The 26,268-nt window shown below is 35.6% G+C and overlaps 1 protein-coding gene across 1 annotated transcript in view; it reads right to left on the minus strand.

The window, feature by feature from the left end:
• Positions 1 to 26,268, minus strand: part of THSD7A (thrombospondin type 1 domain containing 7A) — a 427,016-nt gene that overhangs the window by 48,945 nt on the left and 351,803 nt on the right. The window contains exons 12-13 of the mRNA XM_055314853.1: positions 14,168 to 14,362; positions 12,448 to 12,711 (exon numbers count right to left, since the gene is read on the minus strand). Of these exons, the coding sequence (XP_055170828.1) occupies positions 12,448 to 12,711; positions 14,168 to 14,362 (459 nt within the window). The remainder of the gene's footprint in view (positions 1 to 12,447; positions 12,712 to 14,167; positions 14,363 to 26,268) is intronic.

Raw genomic sequence — 26,268 nt, forward strand, 5'->3', positions numbered from 1 at the left:
TTTTTTCAAAGAACCAGCTCCTGGTTTCATTGATCTGTTCTATCGTGGGTTTGTTTTGTTTTGTTTTTTAGTTTCTATATAATTTCTTTTTTTAAAAGATTTTATGTATTTATTCATGAGAAACGCAAAGAGAGAGGCAGAGACACAGGCAGAGGGAGAAGCAGACTACCCGTGGGGAGCCAAATGTGGGACTCGATCCCTGAACTCGGGCATCACGCCCTGAGTCAAATACAGATGCTCAACTGCTGAGCCACACACGCTTCCCTCTATATCATTTATTTCTGCTCCAAACTTTATTATTTCCTTCCTTTGGTTGGCTTTAGGCTTTGTGTTGTTCTTTTTCTAGTTCCTTTAAGTATAAGGCCAGGTTGTTTATTTGAGTTATTTTATTTAATTAATTTATTTATTTGTGAGACAGCACATGAGAAAGCACAAGCAGGTGGAGTGGCAGAGGGAAAGGGAGAAGCAGGCTCCCTGCTGAGCAGGGAGCATGATGTTGGGCTTGATCTAAGGACCCTGGGATCATGATGTGAGCTGAAGGTAGATGCTTACCAGACTGAGCCACCTAGGTGCCCCTATTTGATATTTTTCTTGCTTCTTAAGTAGGCCTGTATTACTATATATCTCCCTATTAGAACCACTTTTGCTGTGTCCCAAATATTTTGGACCATTGTGTTTTCATTTTCTTTTGTTTCTGTGAACTTTTTAAATTTCTTCTTTGGTTTCCTGGTTGACCTATTCATTGTTTACTAGCATGTTGTTTAACCTCCATGCATTTGTGGAATTTCCAGATTTTTCCTTGTGATTGATTTCTAGTTTCCTAGCATTGTGGTCAGAAAGATGCATGGTATGACTTCAACATTTTTGTACTCATTGAGGCCTGCTTTGTTAATTAATATGTGATCTATTCTAGAGAATGTTTCATATGCACTGGAAAAAATGTGTATTCTCCTGTTTTAGGATGAAATGTTCTGAATATATCTGTTAAGTCCATCTGGTCCAGTGTGTCATTCAAAGCCACTGTTTTCTTGTTTATTTTCTCTTTAGATGATCTGTCCATTGATGTACGTGGGTCTTAAAGTCCCCTACTATTACTATTTTATTATCAGTGAGTTCCTTTATGTTTGTTATTGTTTTGTATATTTGGGTGCTCTCATATTGGGTGCATAAATATTCACAATTGTCAGATATTATTTTTGATTTGTCCCCTTTATTATGATATAGTGCCTTCTTTATCTCTTGCTACAAAGGTAATAAATTATTGAAATATTTCTAGAAGAATTGCATTTTCCCACCTTCAAAATGATGACAAGTAGAATCACACAATCATTCATGTCACTGCTTCACAAAGTAACAGATAAATGGAAATTCTTTCTTTCCATTTTATCTGTTGAAAGATTATGGCATTAGTGAGATTTAACATGTATGACTTCAGACTGATTCACATTGTATTACTAAGTAAGCAGATATAAAACTTTTATGACTAATCTTCCAATAGCATATTCCAGAAAACATCTCTCAAATAAAATTCAACCTATTAAATTGTTAAAAGATATAAATTAGGCACTGACATAAAGACAAAACTGCAAAAGAGTATAATGCTCAGCATTCCATTTTTATTTTCCAATGTGTAACAACACTCAATAATTGCCTGTCATGTTTATCTAGAACAATTAAAATCCTTAATGCTACTAGTAAATTGCTAGATAACCATTCCCTTGCCTTCTCTGCTAAGATCATTTTTGAGGGCAATTAACACCAATCATAGGGGATGGAAAGACAGAAACATTTCATGTGTTTTAAGGCTAAATAAACTGCTGGCATCTTCTAGCAATTTATACCTTGTGAGGAATGCTGAAATAAAACAAATGACTTCACAATTAGGGTGTTAAAACTTTTAGCAGTTCAACACTGAATTTGACACATGGAAAATCAAACTCCTGACTTCTGATCATATTTTTGTATCCCATATCTGTTCTGACTGTTCCTGCAGGTTGAAAAAAACCAGAACACTAGCGGGCTTAAAGTGGCAACTGGAAGACATATTGCTTTTGAGATACATCCAATCACCTCTTCCATTTGAATTATGAATGCACAGATAATGCAGCTTTCAACAACCTTCACAGTTGCTATATTGTGTTGTTGAAAGGTGCACTGCTGATAAAGAATTCATTTTAAAAGCACATGGAAAATATTGCTTGGTTCTGATTTACAGCTGTGTGAATGAGCAACTCTGGCACTCTATCTGAAACTTTTGGATTAATCTCAGAGGCAACCTCAAAAATCTCTCCTACTTTAATGTATATTCTATGCACATAACGGAATGAGAAAAATTAGCTAGAACTATATTATTGTCCTCATGGGTTTAAAAATATTAAATCATTAAAAAATTCTCAAATGAATAGGATATTCTTTTATAATTAAATATTGAGGACTGATAACTTAGTCCTGGAAAACCAAATTACTACATAAAAGCCAAACTTCTATCATCAAATATTCAATCCAAATCTATATATTCAATGTATGCAAAGTTATGAACCAACCTTGGGCAATTAAAATTTTCATAGTGAAGTATTCAGGAAAATGTAACTACAATGAAACACTATTTTAATTTATATTTATTTGTTTTATATACATATGAAGACCTATCTCTTCATATCTGCCAGATACTTACAGATTTTTCTCAGGAAATTTCATAAGTGTCAATGGCTGCGAATTTCTGTTGCTGTTATTATTCTAATACTGGGAGTTACATGACTAGGCACATTCAGATTCACTTAGGCACAGCTATGCACAAGTTTATTATCAAGGTCATTTCTTATTGCCAACTCTAAAGCTTTCTGTTAGTATAATAAGGGCTTTGGATGTTCTTTTTTGATTTCAGGGAGGTAGCCTCCAAGTCCTGATATTTCCTGAACTTTCTTATTCTTGGTGGTTTCTTGGACTACAAGTGAGTTTATGTTAAAGAGCTGTCTCAGGAGGTTGGACTGGTCACACCTCAAAGAACAAGTTTAGAGGGTTGGGGCTTTAAGCCATATGATATCCACCCAATCTCTGGGGGCATAAGGGAAAAAGATTGAACTCGACCATGTGCCCAATGAGTCAATTAATCATGTCTATGTAATGAAATCCCAATAAAAACTCTGGATACCAAAAGCTCAGGTGAGCTCTCTGGCAGATAGTACACCTTAATATGTAGAGAGGGCAATGCCTTCTGGCTCCATGGGGACTGAACATAGAAGACTTGAGTTTGGGACCTTCCCAGACATTTCCCATTTATTTCCTATTTCAGCTACTTTTATTTTATTTTATTTTTTAAGAGGTGAGGAGAGAGGCAGAGGGAGAAGGAGAGAAAGAATCTTGAGCAGGCTCTACACCCAGTGTGGAGCCCAAGATAGGGCTCAGTCTCACAATGCTGAGATCATGACCTGAGCTGAAATCAAGAGTCAGATGCTTAACTGACTGAGCCATCCAGGTGCCCCTGGCTACTTCTGATTTGTATCTCTTTGCTAAAATAAGACTCTATAAGTTCAGTTGACCTCAACAGCATGGTGGTTATGGGAACTGACTCCCTGTGCAGCTGAAAATTCTTGTATAACTTTGACTCCCACAAAACCTAACTATTAATAGCCTATTGTTGACTAGAAATCTTATGGATAACATAAACGGTTGATTAACACATATTTTGTATATTGTATACATTATATTTTGTGTTCCTACAGTAAAGTAAGCTTGACCAGAAGAAGATGTTAAGAAAATCATAAGGAAAAGAAAATACGCTTATAGTACTGTATCTATGAAAACAAATCTGTGTACAAGGGGACCCACACAATTAAACTTGTGTTGTTCAAGGGTCAACTGTATAGTGTTCTCCTAAGTTCTCTGAGCTGTTCAAGTAAACCAGAGGGGTACTGGGAACCTCCAAATCTGCAGGCAGCATGTCAATAGTAAGGGTTGCCTGGGGAGCCAAGAACTTACAGCTGAAGTCTGAAGTGCAAGCAGTCTTGAAGAGGATTGAGCCCTTAACTGGTGGAGTTCAACCTAACTCCATGTAGTTAGCACCAGAATTACACTGCACTTTCAGACATGCCTTATATTTAAAAAAGTAAATAAAATTACTTACATAGGCACATGTATCTATAGTTTACTTATTCAACCAAAATAAAACTTTGGGAATAATTACATACATTAAAGCATGTATGGACCATCTCCCTAGATTTAAGATTTATAATTTTAATATATACTGTGCTAAAAATAAGAGGTGCTAAAAAGCTCACTTTGTGAATAAGGCTTTGTCAGCAATGTAAATATATTTGATGGAATGTAGAGACTATGAAGTAATGGGAAATAAATTAATTCTGAAACTTATTACAGTGATTTATTTTTAGCTTGATCCAATGCTAAAGACTTTTTCTTACAGTCAGTGAGAACCATATATTACCTTAGAATTATTTCCAAAGATGATCTTTAAACATTAGTTTGTTGGGTTCTAATAAGTATTTTTTATTCTAATGAGCATTAAACTTAATTTTAACAACAACAACAACAACAAAACATTTCTGTGGTCAAGTTGGAAAATTATTGCATTTATATTAAATAGGTTTCTTTACCCTGGGCTTTCCTTTTTTGCTGTGAATCTCCAGGAGAATGACTTGAATAGTGCATTCCTATACTAATTTTTCTCTATAGCATCTCACTGGACCAGTAAGAAATAAACCATTCAGATAGGTTGTAATTATAATGCATTAATCTTGGATTCATGCTTTGAGTTGTACAGAGTTCTAATACGTAAACACCAGGACTTTTCACGTCCATTTCCGGATATGGAAAAAAAATGCAAAAGTGGATAAACAAATTAAAAAACCTCCAAATATCCTAAACTTAAGAAATTTTCTTTTTTTAAATTATATTTAAAGTTTTAAGGCTTTAAAAGTCAAGCCTATGGCAAAAGGTGGGGAAACTGTTATGTGAATAAATACCTTGAGGTTTTTTTTTTTTTTAACGGCTATTTAAAAAGACCATAAGGGGAGTCAATGTTGTTTTTAATGCAAATTAACTAAAATTTCCTGTAAGAGCAAAATTGGATTTCAATGTAACTATGAAGAAATGGGCTGAATGTGGAGGGTAAATGCAAGTAAAGATTTTTCTTTAAAATTTAATTTTTAAATGCCCATAAATTTGTTCATGTGCTCTCAGGTTCCTTTTTGAGCCCACAGATAGGGCTTATGTGTAATACATAATGCCTTCTTCATGAATGTATAAAAAAATTCCTTACTCAAGTCTTGTTCATTACATGACTATTTGATGATGGTTTAAAGTAGAAAAAGACCCACACTGTAGGAATAAGACTAGATTAATGGGGTACAGAACTTTAAAACTATTTTAGATTCACAGGGTTTTACTAATACAATAAGAATCTATATGTGGATTCACAGAGGTCATTTTGTACCTTTATGAATTATGAAACTTTGTAACATAAAGAATGAACGACTCTATGGTTAAATCAATAAAATTGCCATAGATATCAGCAAGGTTATCACTCTCTAATCATTCACTGAAAATTAGTGTTATGACTTTTTTAATGAATTAGGGGGAATATGGGGCCAGAGACCTATAGAAACGATGTGGAGTAAAATATAATGGCAGAAGTCATTGATTAAGGTAAAGATCAAAATTCTTTTGTTTTTAATTGTTGCAAATAATGAACTATTTTTGGTAGTTAAATTTATTTGAAGCAGCAGAACACTTTTTTTCTAAAAAGCTGAGGAGAAAGCCCAATAAGTGTACGGGATTTATTGGAAGCTGTGTTTGACAGCCTGGCCTGAGGGGCTCCATGGAGCCCAGTTTGAAAACCATGTTATTAAGTAATGGATGAGTTGAAGTCTTCAGGACATGGGGCACCCAGAACTAATAACACCAGATGTTTTCCCATCACACAAGAAAGGAATGGTAGCTGCTGGAAATTTTCCAATGAAAGTCTCTCCCTCATCACCTCCACGGTACTCCTTCAGGGAGCCTGTTGGAGAACAATGCTGGTCTCCACAGCTTATTTAAATTTGACCCTAGGCTATAGCTTTCTTTTTGTACTCAGTATCTACAGTGGCCCTTTCCTTCTCTCCCTGGCTCTTTAAACTTGGAACTATTACCTCAGGAAAAGTCTGTCTCTTAAACCCTGCCTCTCTTTTACATTTAAAAGGAAAAGATTTCAATTGTGAATGGTAACTGCAAAAGTAATACCAGTTTTACCTGTGCTGCCAAGTGGAAGATTTAAATTCTGAAATGAATTAGGTATTAAATAAATACGATCAACTGAAAAAGCTTTTCAGAGAACTTAGCACTCCATTTCAGTTTGTTTACAAGACTCTATTTATTGCCTTCTCTGCCTGGTTTAATTAAACATGCTCTTCCTCAAATACAAGCATCCACCATGATAAGGAAAAAAATTCTCATTCAATTTTGTTTCTAATTAACCTCTAATATTAAACTTCTATACCCTTCTATAGAATCTTATTACAAAAGTAATATGTTCTAGTTATATTACGGTTGAGTGGTTCTATAGGTTATCCTCAGAATCTACTCTCTCCATATTCATACTTATTTTTATCAGATGTACCCTGAGTTTCACACATGTCTTAAAAGTACCTGCACTTGAACTAAAATCTATTTGTAAATTGAGCACTGGCAATCACTAAATTGCCAATATCCTTTCCAGAGGGCCCTATAGACTCATTCAGTTTTCAAAATCATATCTAAATAGACATTCACCTTATAAAGACTCATCCTTGTAAATTGAAAAAAAAAATTCTAATGTTCTCTTCCCCATAACTGGTGAACTATGGTGTGGGAGGTGCTGATTATTTTGCCCAAGGCAGCATATTATGTTTCTCTATGGGGTGATCTCCAAAGGCCTTTCCTACAAAGATATAAGGGTTCCTACCAAACCCTATGAGGGGCTGCACGATCCAGTAATCTTTAAATTGTGTGGGGCCCCTGGCTGGCTCAGTCAGTAGAGCATGTGAGTCTTGATTGCAGGGTTCTGAGTTCGAGCCCCACAATGAGCATAGAACTTACTTAAAAATAAATGAATGAATGTAAATTAAAAAGAAAATAAGCCTGTAATAGAATGCTCTGGGGATCATGTCAAAATGCAGATTATGACTAACTAGGTCTGTAATGTGGGTTGAATTGCATTTCCAATGGTTTTCCTGTGAGGTCTATTCTGCTGGTCTCTAGACCACGTTTTGTGTAGCAAGGGGTTAGATCTCGGTTGGTAAATGACAGCGCTGGCTGGCAGCCTGTTTTTGTAGACAACGTTTTATTGGAACACAGTTGTGCCATCCACTCACTGAATCATGCTTTCAGGCTGTAACTGCAGAGTTGGGTACTTGTGACAGAGACCTTTTGGTCCACAGAGCCTAAAATATTTGCTATCTGGAGCTTTAGGAAAACATTTGGTGATAAAGTAATTTATCCTAATAGCTGATTGTTAAGTTTCTTCATAGTCTCTACATGTTAACAGGTATTTGATAGATATAAATAGCAATATATTACTTTTAAGCAACAGGAGAGCAATGCATTTTAAATACATTGTATGTCACAGGCTCCTGAAGAACAATCATTTCTGCTAAGTTGATATTAATGAATAATAAAATATCACAAATATAACTGAGTTTTAAAATATTTACTGATAGTGCATTATGGCTTAAACTGCCTATGACATAGCAATGATAAACTTAAAAGTAAAGATTGAAGAGGGTAAAGATTGAGGGTAAAGATTGAAGAGAAGTGTCTGGAAGGAATTATGTAGCTCTTCAAGCTCAAGACTTGAGCACCTGGCATTTTTACATTTTTATCCAATTCACCTTCCAAGTATCACTTCCACATAACTCAAATAGAAATGTTGTTTCTACTTCTCAAGGAAAAGATAAGTGAAAACAAAGAGTTAAATAAGTTGTCACAATGACTAATATAAACCAAGATTAACATGTTGTCCAAACCTAGTGTTGTACAAATCAGGCAATTCTGAACAATAAGCTTTGAATGGCAATAAGGAGACTTAATACTGATATCACTGGACTAATTCAGTGGAATAGGTATGTGACTATGATTTCTTCTATTTGGTAGGTAGAAAAAAAGCACAAATATTTGATGAATACCATATAGAAAGTTTGTCACATGCATAGCTCTATTCCAAAGATCTTAGTTGTTCTCAATAATCTATTTGGTAACTTCCCAGAAATGTGACACAGAGAAAAGAACAGTGTCTGGAAAAAAGTAATCCAAGCCTGACTGTGGATCAAATACAACCACAAAAATTCTTTCCAGTGTTTCACTCATCCTTTCATCCTACAAATATTGAACACCTACTCATTCTAGGTGCTAGAGATACATCAGTGAACAAAGTAGCCCAAGATACCCTCATCAATCTTGTGCAATCTGTAAAATTCTTGTACAGGAGATAAAACATAAATAAATATAACAAGTAAGTTATATGGTATGGTTATGGAATGACACATGCTTTAAAAATACAAAACATAGAGCAGGATAATGGGGTTTGGGAAAGAGGGGTATGGTTGAGGGGCAGCATGATAAGATTTTATCACTTATGTTTAAATAGAAATCATGCATACATGAATTTTACATAGGTTAGGTTATCTCTAAGATTTTTTTTTTTTTTTAGATTTTATTTATTTATTCATGAGAGATCCACAGAGAGAGAGGCAGAGACACAGGCAGAGGGAGAAGCAGGCTCCATGTAGGGAACCTGACGTGGGACTGGATCCTGGGTCTCCAGGATCACACCCTGGGCTGAAGGTGGCGCTAAACCGCTGAGCCACCCAGGCTGCCCTCTCTAAGATTCTTTATTAAGAGTAACTGATAACAATGATTTTTGAAAGTTCTAGAAATTCTAGCTCTTGCTCTGTGAAATTTTAAATAGTTAAATTGAGAAGTCCCTGGTTCTATGCAATCACTCAAATTTCTAACGAAATAATGAACTAAGATTAGAGTGTTCCCAGTAGTGAGTAGAACATGTGTGATTTGGTTTTTGAATGATGTTAAATCTGCTGCTACAGTGACACCATCAAGAGTCCACAACAAAAGTAAATAAACATATTCTGTGTTATGTTCTTGAGATAGATAAATGCCCCCCAATATATTTATATTTCAATAAGAATTACATCTAATACAATGTCATCAGATGGGTTAACATTTATGTGACTCCCAAAGTACACTTTAAGATCTGATTTTTGGAGTATTGGTATGAGATAATCCGGGACATTGGGAACAAGCCCCTATGCACCTGGGAAGCTCCTTGCTGGACATTATTATAGTTTTTCTCACAAACAGGGGCCAAAATGCAAGCCCAGACTGATTCAAACTGATCTGAGATAGGACGGGCCACCAAATTTGACCTTTTATCAGCTTTTCCTCTCATTTTAATGCTAGAAAACATGTCCAGAGGTGGAGACTTAACATGCAAATGAAACATACAATGCACAACGAAGCATGTTCTATCAACCACATCTGCAAGCCCACTTCCCAGGAATTCATAGCCCTTACATGCTTAACCATTACTCCTTTCCCACCTCAGCCCCTGGCTGTTGTTCTGAGAGCCAGTCTGACACTTTGTTGAGACCATGTCTTCCTTTGGCTGCAGCTGATGCCCCAATAAAGCCTTGCCTGTACCTTTAAATTTGGGGTCCAGCCTTGTTTCTACTTTTGCTAGCTCCAGGAATCTGAGCCCAGTAACAGATATATCATCCTTCAGTACAAAGTTCACTATTACAAAGAATTTCAGACATAATAGAACTGTGCCTTAAGGTTAAGACATTTAAAAAATGGTGTGCACATGGGAAATGGCCTAAAATAATAGAATTAAACTGGTGAAAGTCAAACTATTTTATCAGTGTAATAACTATAATATGATCCACAGACAGACAACACAGATAAAATAGAAATGCCCTAAGGCCACTATCGAACAGGGGATTAGCATCTTTGCACTGCATACATGTGGCGATCAATTCTATGTCTAAGCTGAAAGCAGAAAGAGTCATTTTTGTGAAAGCCACTTTTCCACCATCCATTTGGAAAGTCAGTTTGGCTGAGAAGGCAGTGGTTATAGAGGCTGTAATTTGGAGTATGCCTTGGATAGAACACCAAAATTACAGTATTCCACCAATGCCCCCAGAACTTACAGAACATAGATAGGTAAAGTAGTAATTTCCAAAGAAATCAGGCAACAGAGATTCAGTTTCCTCACACATCACTTTGAGTAAATGTATTGGTAAATACTAAAATATCCCATTGGACATCTACCATAGGTTAGATTTAATGAGCAAGAAATCATTCTGGACAGACACAAGGAACTAATTTACTTAGTTCTAAGTCTTATATTCTTCCACAATCCCTATGAAGTTCAGTGCTATCAGGAATCTATCTTTTAAACATATGTGCTTTTCTTCTAGAATACAGTACTGCATTCTTTGTGCTTTGAGCTGACAATGCTAAGGTGGGGAGTCTACTGCCTTTAGTCAATTTTTATTATTTTTGTACTTTACTTTTGTTAAGTGATCAAACATCTCTGAAATTCACAGGATATTTTAAGTTTTTTTTTTTTCCTAAAAAGAAGATTGACTGTTAAGTGGTTTGCTGACACTCTCTTGCATGTAATTAACAGATCAGAATAAAAGTGAGAATATACAACAGTCATTCTGAAAACTCAAAGGTTATGGTAAAAACACATGACTATCTTGGTGATTCACTAGGCATAACAATTTAAAATATGAGCAAACTCTTGAAAGTTACATTCCAGGAGAAACGTATATTTAAAAGTGATCTTTAATTTTACGTTTTAATGACTAATTATGATCTTCTACATCACCATATTATCTCAGTATGGCAAGTGCATTTGCATTTTCCCTGGTCTCTAATTTATAGCATCAATGTTATTGATACAAAAAATAAAATATTCAGTTACTCTTACACCTATTTCTCAAAGCATACTTATTATAAATATCAAATTCTTTTTTCTTTTGTAGTTATTGTTCTAAATGCATTGAATATCTTTAGTTAGAAATACATTAACCTGAATATATTAACCTTATATCTATAGCTTCAGGCAGCCCAGGTGGCTCAATGGTTTAGCACCTGCCTTCGGCCCAGGGTGTGATCCTGGAGCCCCGGAATCGAGTCCCATGTCGGGCTCCCTGCATGAAGCCTGCTTCTCCCTCTGCCTGTGTCTCTGCCTCTCTCTCTCTCTCTCTGTGTCTCTTATGAATAAATAAATAAAATCTTTAAAAAAAATAAAGCTTCAATATTATGGAGTCTTTGGGGCTATTATCACTAGACTTTGATAAAAGAAATTATGAGATAAGGTGGGGAAAAAAGGGAAATGGATTTTGGGGACTTTACGAGGAAAGGTTTAAGAGATTCCAATAAATGCGTCATTGATAATCCGTCGATGGTTTATAAATCGAGATGGTCTTATTAGTTCACATTGTTTTCTGAACCATATAATAAAACTGGAGGAGCACCGTTCCAACAGCAGAAGCCTTTTCAACAAAGTTGGAGGGTTATTGCCACATCCCTCCCTCCTAGCAACTTAGCACATCTTTCTAGGGTCATCTCCACAAAGAAGGTAGGAGAATCATTGTCCAGTATTCACAAATATATGGCATCTATGATTCAGGCTGACCCACTGTAAACTAATCTCAGTCTGATATAAAAGGATAGATGTATTAAAATAAAAGAATAATGGAAAATGTTGCTTAAGGACTAGTATATTAAGATTCACAACCAAAGAGTTTATAACATACTCTGATCAAAGATGGCCACTCTTCACAAACTTCTGGCAATTCAATTATTATCACTGTGTTTGGTTTAGAAACCTAAAGTGGGCACATCTAAGAGTATGTACATTTTTCTTTTCTTTTTCTCCCCACCTCCTCTTGCCCCCCCCCCTTTATTTTTTGCTAATTTCAACACAATGGGAAATAAACAAGATATTTGTGTTTTCACCAATTCTACCTTTCAGGCTTTTCTCTCTGCCACTTAATGACATTTCAGACATATTGCAAATCTTGCCAATTTCATTATTAGAAGACTGTCTAGTTTATAACTTTATTTTCAGATTAAATTCAAATCTCCTCTCCTCCTCCTTCTCTTGTAGGGGGATTGTTGGGCCTATTTGACAGACTCTTGATCAGTACCAAGGGAGGGTTCTGGCACTATTTTTGTCTACCTGTAAGGCTTTTTGCCACCAACTTTGGGATTTAGTTGCCAACTTCTAGACAAGACAAATGCCACTGAATATCCTGCATGGTGCCCCCAAAATGTTCCATTTAGAGCACAGTCTATGAACCTTTATTTTCCTCCATTCTGATCCATGTTCATTTAACCTCCACCTCCAAAGATAGCAAACATATGACACTGAAGAAAATTAATTACCATGACTGTTACATCTGGATGTTTCCACGAGTCTGCCATTTTGGTCGTAGCATGCCATTGCTTGGTAACGATATCCTTGACCACATTCCTTGGTATCTCCTTGTGTTTTCACTCCGAGCAACACTTCCACTTTCCCCTCTGGTAAAATGCAGTCTGACCAGTTCCCCACAGGCTGTGCATTATACTTGTCACAAGGACAGTACTGAGTCTCAATCAGGGGGTACAAATGAGAATTTTTACATTTTTCCTTCTTTTTACTTTTTCCTGTGGAGAAATTTGAGTTGGAAAATATCGTTACTCACTTCATCCCTAGTTTTCCTCCTTTCCTAAGCTTCTTTTCTCCATTTTTAACCATATTCAACAGTAACTGAAAATGAATGCTATTTTCTCACTATACTGTTTTCTCTGTAGGCTCTTATTAGTACTGGGTGCTTTGCATATTGAAATTTTTCTTATTTTCTCATTTTAAAATTACCATTTTGCAAAAGGCATTAACTGTTATGCTGAATTTTATACTCTTCGAATGATTAAAATCCTTTCAAATGATCACGTGCTTTCACTGAATAGGGGAGTTTAAGGTAACTGCATGAATCTCTCATTTATAAGTGCAAAAATATGAAAAGGAGAGAGAGAGTTGCTGTCCAGGACTATACAGCTTTTTATTAATTCCAGATAGATGACATGGTTATATAGGATTACAATTTAGAAAATGATATTTTTTATATTTACTTTCCTGATTATGACTTTGATCTTTCATTATTTCTGAAGAATAATTATTTTGACATCCATGGTGATTAGTGTAGTACATAGTCACAGCGTCACAGTGAAGATATTTAGTGTCAGAAAAAAAGCACTAGAAATAGTCTGTATATAAATCTAAATAAATTCCCTTTTAAAATAAAAAAAATGAACATAACAGTAATATGTGCTTGAAAAATAATGTATCATTTTAATTGAATCACATTTCTATTATATATTTATTATATCACATACCATAAAACTATTTAGTTATATCACACAATTAATTGTATATGTTTTACATATATTTATTTCTAACTTTCAGAACGTGCCTTATATAGTTTTCAAGAGATTTCATTATGACAGGTGGTTAATTTTATAACTTTTAAATTCTAAAGAGTCTACTGGCACCAATATTTTTAGGTTTCTTTCTGCCACTGACAATATTTTTGAATGCACCAGATTTAGTTCAGTATGATAGCTCCTGGTCTTGCTCATTATATTACTGCGTTTTGTCATTGTGACTGCCTTTTAAAATGTACTTTTCAGATACAAAATTAGTGTCATATTCCTCTTCTAGGAGATGAAGGATAATCTGAGGCTGTGACAGTGAGAATAGTTTAAGAAAATGAGGTGACAACCTTTGCTTTTGTTCTCCAAGTACCTCACAGTCCGTAGGCAATCCACCAGAAGTGTATGTTTAAACCAAAAAAAAAAAAAAAAATCATCTACCTATTGTATAGAGAACCAGCACAATTTTCAAGGTTACTTTTTCTTTCTACTAGAAGTACATAGCGTGTCTGTCACTGACAACTTACATTAAAATACACATGTGAATCCACTGGCAAATTAAGTATCAGTATATCAGCAATAAAGCATAGCCATGCATTTTCTAAAAGATATTATCAGAACTCTCTTGGTCTAACTTTTAATGTGTTTTCTAAGTTGACAGTGTTGGTTTTCACAACCCAATTATTCTTACCAACAATAGTGCGTTTTCTGGTCCTAACTGCACCACAGTCTCCGTTGCAGGAAGAAAACTTGGACCAGCTGGTAAACTGACAGTCATCTTGGCATGGGATCTGGCAGGCCTGGGTGAGGGCTGGCACAGGGCCTGCATACCAGAGGCATTCATGGATGCCAGCCTGTCCTCCATCTTGCTTTCGACAAGTAATAGCTAAAGGAAAAACACAGATCTGTTTAAAACAAATTTGAATGTCTATAATTATTCTACAATTTCAGAATTAACCTAATATTTTCTTATGAAGTCAGAGGAATCATCTTTTAACTCTTTATTTGCAGCAAATCTGGGAGGAGTGTTTCTAATAATCACAGTAGTCATTAAATTGATCCTGTAGGGTTTTTTTTTTTGATCCTCAGTGGTTTTTGTGACACAGAAAAGCACACAGTTACACACACACACACACACACACACACACACATACACACAGCATTTAGCAGTTTTTATTAGATGCTATTAAGGATTTCAAGTCCTTATTTAGAAATTAATTATTTAAGAGACAACACTGAGTTCTGATAAAAGTTTATGTTGAAACCACACTATTCATAGAGGTACTGGGAGATAACACATACCTTTAATATTATCATTGGATGCTCTAGGATTTCTATATAGAAGGGTCTTAGTGGCAGCAAATGGAAAGTTTGATTGAGAAGGGGATGCTTATGGAACTCGTCTTGCAGCTGCATTTGCATGGAAAGCATGTTATTTAACTACATTGGAAGTTTGTTGGGATGGTTTTGGAGTGATTAATGGGGAGAGGGGGACTATATGAAAGTCTCCCTTTCAGCTCTGTCTGTAAGTTCTTCACATGCACAAATATCAACCATGAATTTAAAAATAAAAACAAAAACTTTTAGCACCTTAATCTATCATATCATAATCAACATTTCCACAATTACATATGGGCTCTAAAAAATGTTCAAATAATTTTAATTCATATGTACGATTTCCCCCAAGATATTGTTCTACTGGATTTTTAAAAATCATGTCATATTTTTATTGCTTATTGAGCATAGTTGTAAAATTGCTTTAAGGTATCAAGTTTCAAAGAAAAAGAGCAAGTGATGTTTTACAGTCCCCTTTCTGTCATTTTCTCCCATGGTTTTGAAAATAATTTATTCATTTATTGAGGAAGAAGACAAAACATTTAGACCTTGGTCCTAAAAATGTCTTCCTTGAACTAGCTTACATGGCCTCAGTCAGACTGATTTATGTGGCCCTTTTAGCTTTATAGTCTAAGCTGGAACTTGGGCTCTTTCCTGCTCAGAATTCTATTCATCATGAAACCAAGGTGAAGGAGCCTGACATTTTGATCCTAAATTAGAGGTGGGGCATATAGGGTCCCAGGTTAGACATCAGTCTCCAGATCTGTATACTAAAACTTAACACCTAGTAGTAGGGCTGTGTGATGGGGTGTCTAAAAGGATGTAACAATTTTCACAAAGGAAGACTTTCCCTGTGTAGGTGAATACAACTTGTCACAACTGGTGCAGGAAAATTATCTAATAGTGCAAATGTAGGTGAGTATTCATCTAGTTTTTAGTTAAAGATACCTCTTCATTTATGTGCACAACACTGAAAGGGCCAATTTGTACAAGGAGGACAGGGGTCCATGGAAACCTGGTAGTGTGAACAGTAGTGGTGGTTATGAAAGTTATGTGACAGGAGATAGCAACAAATGCCCCTACGAGATGCTCATCACTCAGAAGAGATGCTGTCTGGTGTTCCGTATTTATCATACTGGTCTAGCAGCAGTTCCCAAACCGGGCTGCGGATTACAATTACCTGGATAGTGTCTGAGACATATCCGTCCCCTCACCAAACTCAAACATTCTGATTTATCAGTCTAGGACAGGGTCCTGGGCATTAGCATCCTTTTAAAAGATCCTTGGTGATTCAAATATGCAACAGTGGATCAAGACCACCACCGTAGCAGGTGATGTATTTCCACTTGCATCAGAAACACCTGGAAAACTGTTAAACAAGTTGAAAATTCTTGGATTCATTCTAGAGTTCCTGCATGAGATTTCTGTGTATGGGGTCAAAGAATATGTTTGTTTCTCCATGCGCCCCCCACCCCCCGCCTCCAACTGCTTAGATGTTCCTCATGTACATTTAAGACCCATTAGCTTGAGTAGTCAAGGCACAAGGAAGGGTCAGGCTGAAATTTGGTACTAAGAGTGAAACTGTTTTGATACTCAGTCACCCTGGCACTGTGTCAAGGTTGGGAAACAATGGCTGAGCTTATGGGAGTGAACTAAGGGAGCTCTAAAAGTGGAGCTCCAGGGGACTTGCACAAGCAGTGAATCAAAAGAGTATCCACATAGTTTGGAAGAATGTTATCTATGGATAGGTGCTGGAGGACTCCCCATGAGGTGGTATAGTCATGATTTTGATTTTGCAGTTTGATACCATGTAAATTTAGTAATCTCTGATAGTCTGTGGGCAAAGTTGTCCCAAGGAAGCTCAAGAGGAAGGACTGACAAAGAGGGAGATATTAGATGATTTATTTATCAGGAAATGGAGGAATCTGAAGAATGATTAGCTTGGAAAATAAGAGATTTGACCATATCAGAACTCTAAGCTGTGAAAGGGGTCACACTGTTCATAATAAAAGGTACAAAACTAAATTTGGGTTCTTTGAAGTAAAACTACTATCTACTCTTCAATTTGACTCTCTGAAACAGATATTTGAATATAAATCTTTTGAGAAACTAAATAAAATTGCCTTAAGTTCTCCTTTAAGGCTCTCTTCCTAAGGTTCTCTAGCAAATTTTATTTCAGAATTACTCTATCACATTAAGTGACACCAAAAAACCAAAATAAAGTAAAACCACCACCAACATAATTTCAGAGACAAGCTAATTTTGTGCAGATTTGCACTATTTGCATAAATGTGAAGCCCTTTCCCCTATATAACTTAAGTATTTCAATTAGTAGAAAAGAAAAAAAATGTAAATTTCCCATATCTCTTCTCAGAAACCCACTCAGCATTTTGCTGCCCTTATCTGAGATTTTAGACAGTGTATTCTGAAAGAATTACTCATGTAATGTTATCTAAACAAGTAACAACAGCAATATTTGTACAATATATTGAAAATTTGTCATACATCTCAACTTGTTTCTATTCTGACTTAGAGGAAGCACAACAATTCAAGCACAGAAATGCAACTTCATTTCAAGCAGAAATGAACTTCCTGCTATTAGGGTGAGGAAAATATAAATGTTTGGAGAGGAAACCATCTGGTCTCTCAACTTTATAAACCTTTAAAATCATTTCTAAGATACGGAAAACAGGGTGGTTTTAACCATAGAAAAGATACATCATACTAAGCATGGTTATCTAGAACACCAGAAAGCTACATATACCCAGACAAGTGTATCTATATTTACAGGTGAAAAGTTTATAGTGATTATGCAAATTCTTCTTTGGGTTGAGGACTTGTTGACAAGATGGTCCAAAAACCCATGCAGCCCATCTACTTCATTCACTATGAAAGCTTCTTAGTGAGGTCAGTAAATACCAAAATAATTATTTTAAGTTAAAATTCTTTAAGTCTACATTGATTATGTTTATTTTATTTATAATTTTATTTTACTTATATGAGGCACAGCAATTTTTACTTAAGTGTCAGGGATCGGCTTGCTTCCAGCAGGCTGAAAACCTGGGAGACATCCATGTGGCTGCCTTGTGGGTTACATCTGAAAGAGTCTAGGAAAGCTCAGCCTAGCAACATTGAGGGAATGATGGGAAGATGAGTAAGAGAGTTTCTTCAACAAATAAGTGCTCTGGAAGAGGGAGCTAGAATTGTCAGATTAAAAGTGACTCAACAAATATTCTAACCAATGCAATGTGGAGACCTTTATGAACCCTGGGTTGAGCAAATTAATAGTGAACATTTTTGAGATGATAGGGGAAAATTCACAAATGGTGTGAATATAGATGACATTGAAGAGTTATTGTTAATTTTGTTTAGTGTTATAATCCTGCTATTGTTATGTTAAAAAATTAAAGTATTTATGGATGATTTACATCTTATCAGAGACTTGCTTTAAAATACCCCAGCAAAATTTTTGTTAAGTGTTTGAGGAGTAGCTGATGCCGAAGAATGGCAACATGTTAAAAACTACTGAAGCTGAGTGAACGAAGACTACACTACCAGGGGTCATTATATTAGTCTTCCTATTTTTGCGTCTCTTTGAAACTTCCCATAAATTTAAATTAAAAAATTAATCGGTTGAATAAGTAAAGTCAATTTTAGAACGTTTTCATGTAGGCTGAATTTTGAACTATGTTTTAAAGAGGAGAATAATCAAGGTTCCTGGAATGAAAGAGAATAGATAACATTGGTCTGAGCTAAAAGGACATGGATATCTCTGTTATGCATATATGACTATGTAAATGGAATGTTACTGATGCAGCCCTGAAGTAAATCTAATAGAATTCCAAATGTAGTTGCTCATCTTCATTTTCTTGAAGAGGAATGAAACTCCCTTATTATTCAGGATGCACAAAAGAAAAGGAGTTCTCTTGGTCTGCAGATTACCCTTCAGCATGCAAGACCATGTATTTTCATTTGAATAATCAGTGAAATAAATTACTAGATCTAAAATGTGCACATAGAAGTTCATTAGAGGAAACAGAAGATCAATGCCTTGGTGCAGTGAAAACTGCTGGATTATATGTAAACAAAGAATTCAAGGAAATCTAAGACATTATTTATTAAGTTGAGTAATATTAATATGGTTTACCTCACGGCAACAGTGTCCGAGTATGTGTTTGGCAGATTGAAATGCTTAGAGGAGTGATTTTTTTCCTGTACTATTAATGAAAAAAAATGGTAAAAGAGAACAAATCATGTAGAAATGAAAAAGAAAAAGCTTAATGTGAGTGAAAGCTAGTTACCAAGAGACCTAATTGTGCTTAGAAATAAGACCCAACCTATAAATAATGCAAGAGGGCTCCAGTTGTTTACTAGGTGGATGTAATGATCCTGGGTTTTCTCTGTGTAGAAGAGATTTTCACTGACAAGTTTGCCAAATTACTTTCTAATTACAGCTTGTGAATACAACTCTGGCAGAATGGAAAGAAATGCACTTTTTTTTTATTGATCCTAAATAGTTACCAATGATTCCCCAGTCTCATTGATGCTAATAATCTATGTGAATATATGTGAAAGTCCTTGAATGAGGCCTTACTAGGAAGTAATAATCAGCTCCCAGTGGAGTAGCCCAGATAAGGGACCTGAGAAGGGCTAACTAACTGCATCACAACAAACCCCACATTGAGGAACCATCCTAGACACAGCGCAGAGTCAAGCTTATTTTATGAGCTATTTCAAAAATAGTAGATACTAATAATAATTTTATGACAGGGCCCTTGCAGAGATATAAATCTCCAAATCAGATAGGCTGCTCATATCCATAGGAAATTAGAGCAAACCATTTAAATATAGAAATAATTCTAGAAGTTTAAAAAATAACTTTGTAAATAAAAAGTTGCATTATAGATGTATAAAAATATTGGGTGGTAACCAAATGTATATCAGGCAAAAAAAGTTTTAAAATCATGTCTCTGCAAAATTTCTTTCAAGCAAGTTCCTTTGCTCTTTGAGTTATGTTGAGCTTTGCTCTTTCTTACCTTGTTCTTTTTGCATTTTCATTCTATTTTTTTCCTCATTGCATAACAATCTCTGAAAATCAACACATCCATGTGAATTCCTGAGATAAATCAACCCAGATATTCTGAGCCAAATCTTGATTAGTGCCTCTAAAATGTAATTTTTAAAAAAACAACAAAGTTGGCCAGACTTTAAGTAGAGGACTGATGCCAAGGGCATCAATGTAGAATAAGCCATTTAATTTAAGCACAAGATTTAAGCATATTTACTCATAAAAAAATAACTGCATAAATTATAGTTAAATACATTCCACATCATTTAGATTTAATTCTGGTACAGGGAGAATTAGAACTTCCTTTTCCCCCTTAACTTTCCTTTTATAAACTTTTTAATCAACAGATGATGCAGGGTGAATACTTCTGGGACCAGGAAGGTCCCTGCCATATAAAGCATATTATTAAAGGGTGTTTCTTTTCTTTTCCTTTTTCCCCCTTTTCTTTTCTTTTCTTTTTTCTTTTCTTTTCTTTTCTTTCTTTTTCTTTTTTTTTTTTTTTGGTCTATTTGAGAATATATCTGAATTACACTGGCTTTGACATAAAGAGACTGATACCAGATCTTAGTGACAGGTCAACATTAAAACAGACATTCTTTGGTAGGCAAGGATATAGAAGGGATGGGGAATTAGGATAGCCAGGGTGACCCTGGGAATTATTAACCATAGATCCATCTAATTCTCAGGAAGCACACATGGCAGGAGATGGCATGAATATCAACAAGAAGTTTGAACATAGGCAAATCTGAAGTTAGTTTATGAAACTCAACATCTAACCTATGATACATTTATATCATACCCTTGGTATAAATGTGTCATAAGGTAATAAACACTGGAACAATACATATACATTTTAAGTAGCAGTGGTACACATTACCCCCTTAGGACAGACATAGAGAAAAAAATAGGTAAATTGTCCAAAACTGTCATTTTTATGAGCCATGTATTTAATTTCAAATAGATCTCTAATGGTTAAGTCTAGCTATAGCTATTATGGCTAGGTTTTGATGATATAGTCACTGACTCATATGCCATAAGTTAGCCTTCTAAATGCCATCCACACTGTAGACATGTGAGTAGAGAGAAAAGACAGTAGAAGTTAGCGTTCTATTAAAAGTTTATATACAAGTGACTCAAATAGTATGAAGCAAATATAAGCCGTCTCTTCACTCACAATTAAATGGAATGTGAACATAATTTTATGTTATTTTCATTTCTCTTATTGACAATATTATAGGGAAGATGCCTATTTGAAAGGCCCTCTAAAATTTCCCAATAACATTTAAGAATGATTTCAGTTTTAAAGTTGCCAAATCTGGTCAATTCTTTCTTTAAAATAGGTCTTTCTCCTTCCTTCCTTTCTTTCCTTTTCTTCTTTTCTTAAAGATTTATTTATTTATTTATTTATTTATTTATTTATTTATTTATGAGAGAGAGAGAGAGAGACAGAGAGAGAGAGAGAGAGAGGCAGACACAGGCAGAGGGAGAAGCAGGCTCCATGCAGAGAGCCCAATGTGGGACTTGATCACAGGACTCCAGGATCACGCCCTGGGCCAAAGGCAGGCGCTAAACCACTGAGCCACCCAGGCATCCCTCTTCTTTTCTTATACCATTAGATAAAATTTCTTGGACCGTACCATTTTTAATAGTGAAAATCTGGCTCAAGCCCCTCCCTATGTCTAATTTCCTATCGGAACAGTACTCCTTCTCCCTCTCTGCCTCTCTTAGTGCTCACTCCCACCCCAGTATTCAAATCCTCCTCAGAGCAGCCCTTTGCTTCCAACTCACTCATATGGAGTGAAAGGCAAACTGCTCAATGCACTGTTCCCCATGCATAAAGATTTTATTTTGTGCCTTTTTGTTTTTGTTATCTTAGATTTAAAAGTCATTTCCTCTGTCACTATGCCTTATCTGTGGTTACTTCTTTTTATCTTTTCTGAAGTCTCTAGTGGTTATCGTGTAAATACATTACTAATGTATTACTAATATGCTTAAAACCTGGATCATGTATACTCATAGTATATTACTTGCTATAGGAAATAAGCAAAAACTATTTATTACATACTTTTTATTCTCTCGACAGTCTGGGCCCACTACCATGTAGGCAACAGGCAACATGTGGCATGTATTCAATAAATATTTGTTTTATGCAAGAATGAATAGTACTGAATGATATTCAGTAAGTTTGAACTGGCTTTTAGGGACTGGTGTTAACCTGTTTTTATAGCTTTCTGAGAGAGCTAGTATCAATGGCTGTGTACAGTGGAATGGGAATTTTATTTTAAGACACTGGTCCTTCATTATTGCTATGGACTGTGTCCCTGGAAATTCATATGTTAAATTCTCCAATATGACAGAATTTGGAGATGTAGCGTTTGGGAAGTGATTGGGCATAGAGGAAGTCATGAGGATGGGGTCCTTATGATGAGGTTAGTGCCCTTGGAAGGAGAGACCAGAGAGCTAGCTTGCTCTCTTCTTCTCTCCACCATGTGAAGACATAGCAAGAAAACAACCATCCACAAGTTAGAAAGAGAGATCTTACCAGAACTGGAATTGGCCAGCAGCATGATTTGGACTTTCCAGCCTCCAGACTGTGAGATATAAATTCCTATGCTTAAACACCTAGTCTATAGTGTTTTATTATAGGAGCCTAAGGAGACTGATAGAGTTATCAACACAAAGTTTTAAGCACTTATTTTATAGAGGATTCCTAATGTTTTTATAGATACACTTGATAAACTTAAGGAAAATATCCTGTTTATAGCAGAGTAGCTAATTCAATTTAGAGAAGATTGGGCAAAAATTATGTGATTCTGGGAATGCTCGGTACAAAATTTCCCTTCACCATTATTTCACTTTTCCTTTAAAATGTAATGGGATTGGATCATAAATAAACATGTTTCAATTTTCAGAGCATATCAATTTTCTCTCAAAGCACTTTATATTCTGATATAATAGTTCTGAAAGCATTTTCACATAGTTCTGAAATACAGAGAAGGTAGACTTGGTCAAGACTGCATTTACTTGACTGGAGTAGAATCTTCCTATATTCTCCCATCTGTGTCATTCTAACTCATGTTTGAGTAAGGCTGATTCTCACTAATTTGCTTTAGAGTGAGTGTCCATGCTGGAATGGTAAGCAGTTACAATCACCTGTTAAAGAGACTCTGGGAACATAATTGCTTCCCAAATCCTTTCCTTTCCAGGGTATCCACATAGATAATTCCTACAATTAGAACAATTATGCTACTAATAGCAAAAATGAAAGTCTGCCCATAACAGCCACTTTGTTGTTAACGGTTGGTAAAAATAGGTGTAGGTGACTGGAAAAGAGGAGACCTAGGACGGTTGGCTAGTAAGCTAGTAAAAGAGAATTCAGAGTTTCTTCTACTGTGCAAAGTTCAAGTCATTTGAGAAAATCTCACCAAAATAATAGGTGACCCTGTAAGTCTGCTGCTGAGTCGAGCATACTATATAAGACACACACATTCTTTCCATTCTATTCATACCTAGTAAATTAACTCTTAATGTCTTAGATAAGATATATCAGCTACTAGACAGGGGAATTATGAGGTCTTATCACGTATCTTCCAGATCCTATATATTATCTGGTTTTACCTTTTACTCTTAAAAAAAAAATTTACTAATAAAGTTTTACAGTCAAAGTTTTATTTCTCATCCCCCCACCAAAGAATGCTGCAATTTCATTCTAAATGTGTGTATTTTACTACTGTGGCAGTGTTTAAAGTCCACTGCTCTTATAACTTAAGTACTTCCTTTATTTTTTTAAAGATTTTATTTATTTATTCATGAGAGACACACAGAGAGAGGCAGAGACATAGGCAGAAGGAGAAGCAGGCTCCCTATGGGGAGCCCGACATGGGACTCGATCCCCGGACCCCGGGATCATGACCTGAGTTGAAGGCAGGCACTCAACCACTGAGACACTCAGGTGCCCCTAAAGTAGTTCCTTTAAGGATGAATGGAAAAACTTCTTCCCAAGTGATCAGATAAACTTCAGGGGTTCTCTGATCCTACTGAGTAATGACTATTCAGAAGTTGTGACTCTATCATTGATTACCTGGCTTGAGTTTAGATCAGAGGTCAGCAAACTTTTTCTGTAAAGGGCTAGATAGATAGTAAATATTTTTGGCTCTGTGAGTCATATGCCTCATTATCTTGGAAGCAGCCTTAGGCCATAGGTAAAGAAATTGGTACAGCTGTGTTCCAATCAACCTTTAGATGAAAAAAACAAAACAAAACAAAACAAAACAAAACAAACAAAAAACCACAGCAACAACAACAAAGACAAAAAATGCTCAGGCTGTGGGTTAGATTGGGTACACAGGCTACTCTGTTAGCTGACAGCTGATCTAGACCAATAGTTTGATAAAAACCATGTGATAAACACTTTTACCTTTATTTATTTTCTTTTTCACTTTTATTTTTAGAATCATAGACTGATAAAGTTAGCAATCTCATATTTTAGTTCATAGCATGTCATTTCCAACCTAAGCAAGAAAATAGTAATTTAAAGCTAATACCATTAAAATTCTCTATGTAAAAAAAAATGCTTAAAGAGTATACAAATGAATACTGGTTAGAGAAAAAACAGACCTATTAATGGGAAAATACAATAACCACCTTTTCTCCTACGCACCATATGTTGTAGAGATCTTAGCTTCTCCTATGGCTTCATTAAATCCTTTTATGGAAATGCTACCCAAATTTCTATCTGCTGTCCTAAGCTTTCTCTATAGTGACATTTCCACATTTCAATGCATACTTAGATATTTCCCGTTTGCTCTCCTGCCATCATCTCTTATGTACAATCTATAAAATATGATTTCTAAAATTAGTTCTTTCAGACCTAAGAATTTTCACCAATATTACAACTATTCTCAAGAACATATTAGAGTCAAGAATCATATGATCATCTTTGACTCACTTATTTCAATCTCATCTTCTATAGTTTGCCACTAAGTCTTGATGTTATTTTCCTCTACTTGTATGTTAAAAATTCACTTATTTTTGCCGATTCCCACTACTGTAGTTCCAATCTGAGCCCCAATTACTCAGCCTCACATTGCTATAACCCTGTGCTAGCTGGCATCAAGATTCACACGTCTTATCTTCCTAGTTTATTCTCTACATGCTGACAGATAAAACAGTACTTTCATCAGGTCCTTGCTCCTACCACTTATTGAACGAGGCCTAAAATACTGGTCCTGACATTTATAGCCTTTTACAAAATCACCCCAGGCTCTAGCTCACATTTTTGGAGCTTTGACCTACCAATTTTCTGTGAATACTTTTAATGTTTTTGTTTTTCTTTCTCCAAATACTTAGCTTACATAATTGATCTTTTTTCCCCTTCTTTCTACTTATTCTAATGTTATGGTAGAAGTTAAGTCCAGCCCATCCTTTAGGTCTTTCTTAAGTGCTTTAGCTTCAAATGGTTGCTTTTGCAATGGATCAATTTCAGTCTTTAACTCCTACTTATTGGGTGATGTTACCAGTGATCTCATTTTCCTAACCAAACGAAGGCACCCTGGCTTGAACATATGCATCTTTTCCTGACATTCATGGCTTTCTACACTGTCTTCTAAAGTCAGTTGCAGTCAAGTGAGTGACTAGAACTAGAAAGTCTGATGTATAGGAAAGGACAGAAGGTAGATTCTCTATAGTCTTTGCTGATTGATGGTAATACTTACCATACAATTATTTTAATCACCAGAAAAACAATACCAGTTGGCATTTTAGTCTGATCAGATAGGAATAAAGATGAAAATAGTAAGAATCTGACTCTATCATGCAGAGTTCTGAAAAGAGCTATGACCCTCAAGGGAAGAAACTTCTGCTTTTTGCCAATAGCAAAAGCTATTTCTATATTCTTAATTTTCCTCATTTTATGTTTCTGTAGGAATACAGGCTCTAAGGAAAAGAATCTTTAATCTACCAAGGCAACAAAGCAAAAGGCTATCTTCATATGGAAATTAAAGGGGTTCTTCTGATGGAAATTAAAGGGGTTATTTGATATATTTATGCAGAAATAATTTGTTATAATGCAACCTCCTCTTTCAGAGATCCGGAAAATAGAAAAGATTGTCAAGATAATGTAAGTGGTCTCACAAGTATGCCAAGATTAGAAATTATTTAAGTACAGGCGGAAGAAGAAGTATCAGTAACAGGAAACCAAGAATGGAACAATCAGAAAGGCAGGAGAAAGTAGCATTGAGGAAGCTAGAGGAAACTCCCCTTTTCATGCTGGGAGTGGGTCACAGTATTAGAAACTAGGAAGCAGACACCCAGGAGGAGGCATGAATAGAGGTTTTTAGATTTGGAAATGAGATGATTGCCAGTAATCACAGAAAGAACAGTTTTTATGC

This window comes from Nyctereutes procyonoides, unplaced genomic scaffold, assembly GCF_905146905.1.
Source record: "Nyctereutes procyonoides isolate TBG_1078 unplaced genomic scaffold, NYPRO_anot_genome, whole genome shotgun sequence".
NCBI lineage: Eukaryota > Metazoa > Chordata > Mammalia > Carnivora > Canidae > Nyctereutes > Nyctereutes procyonoides.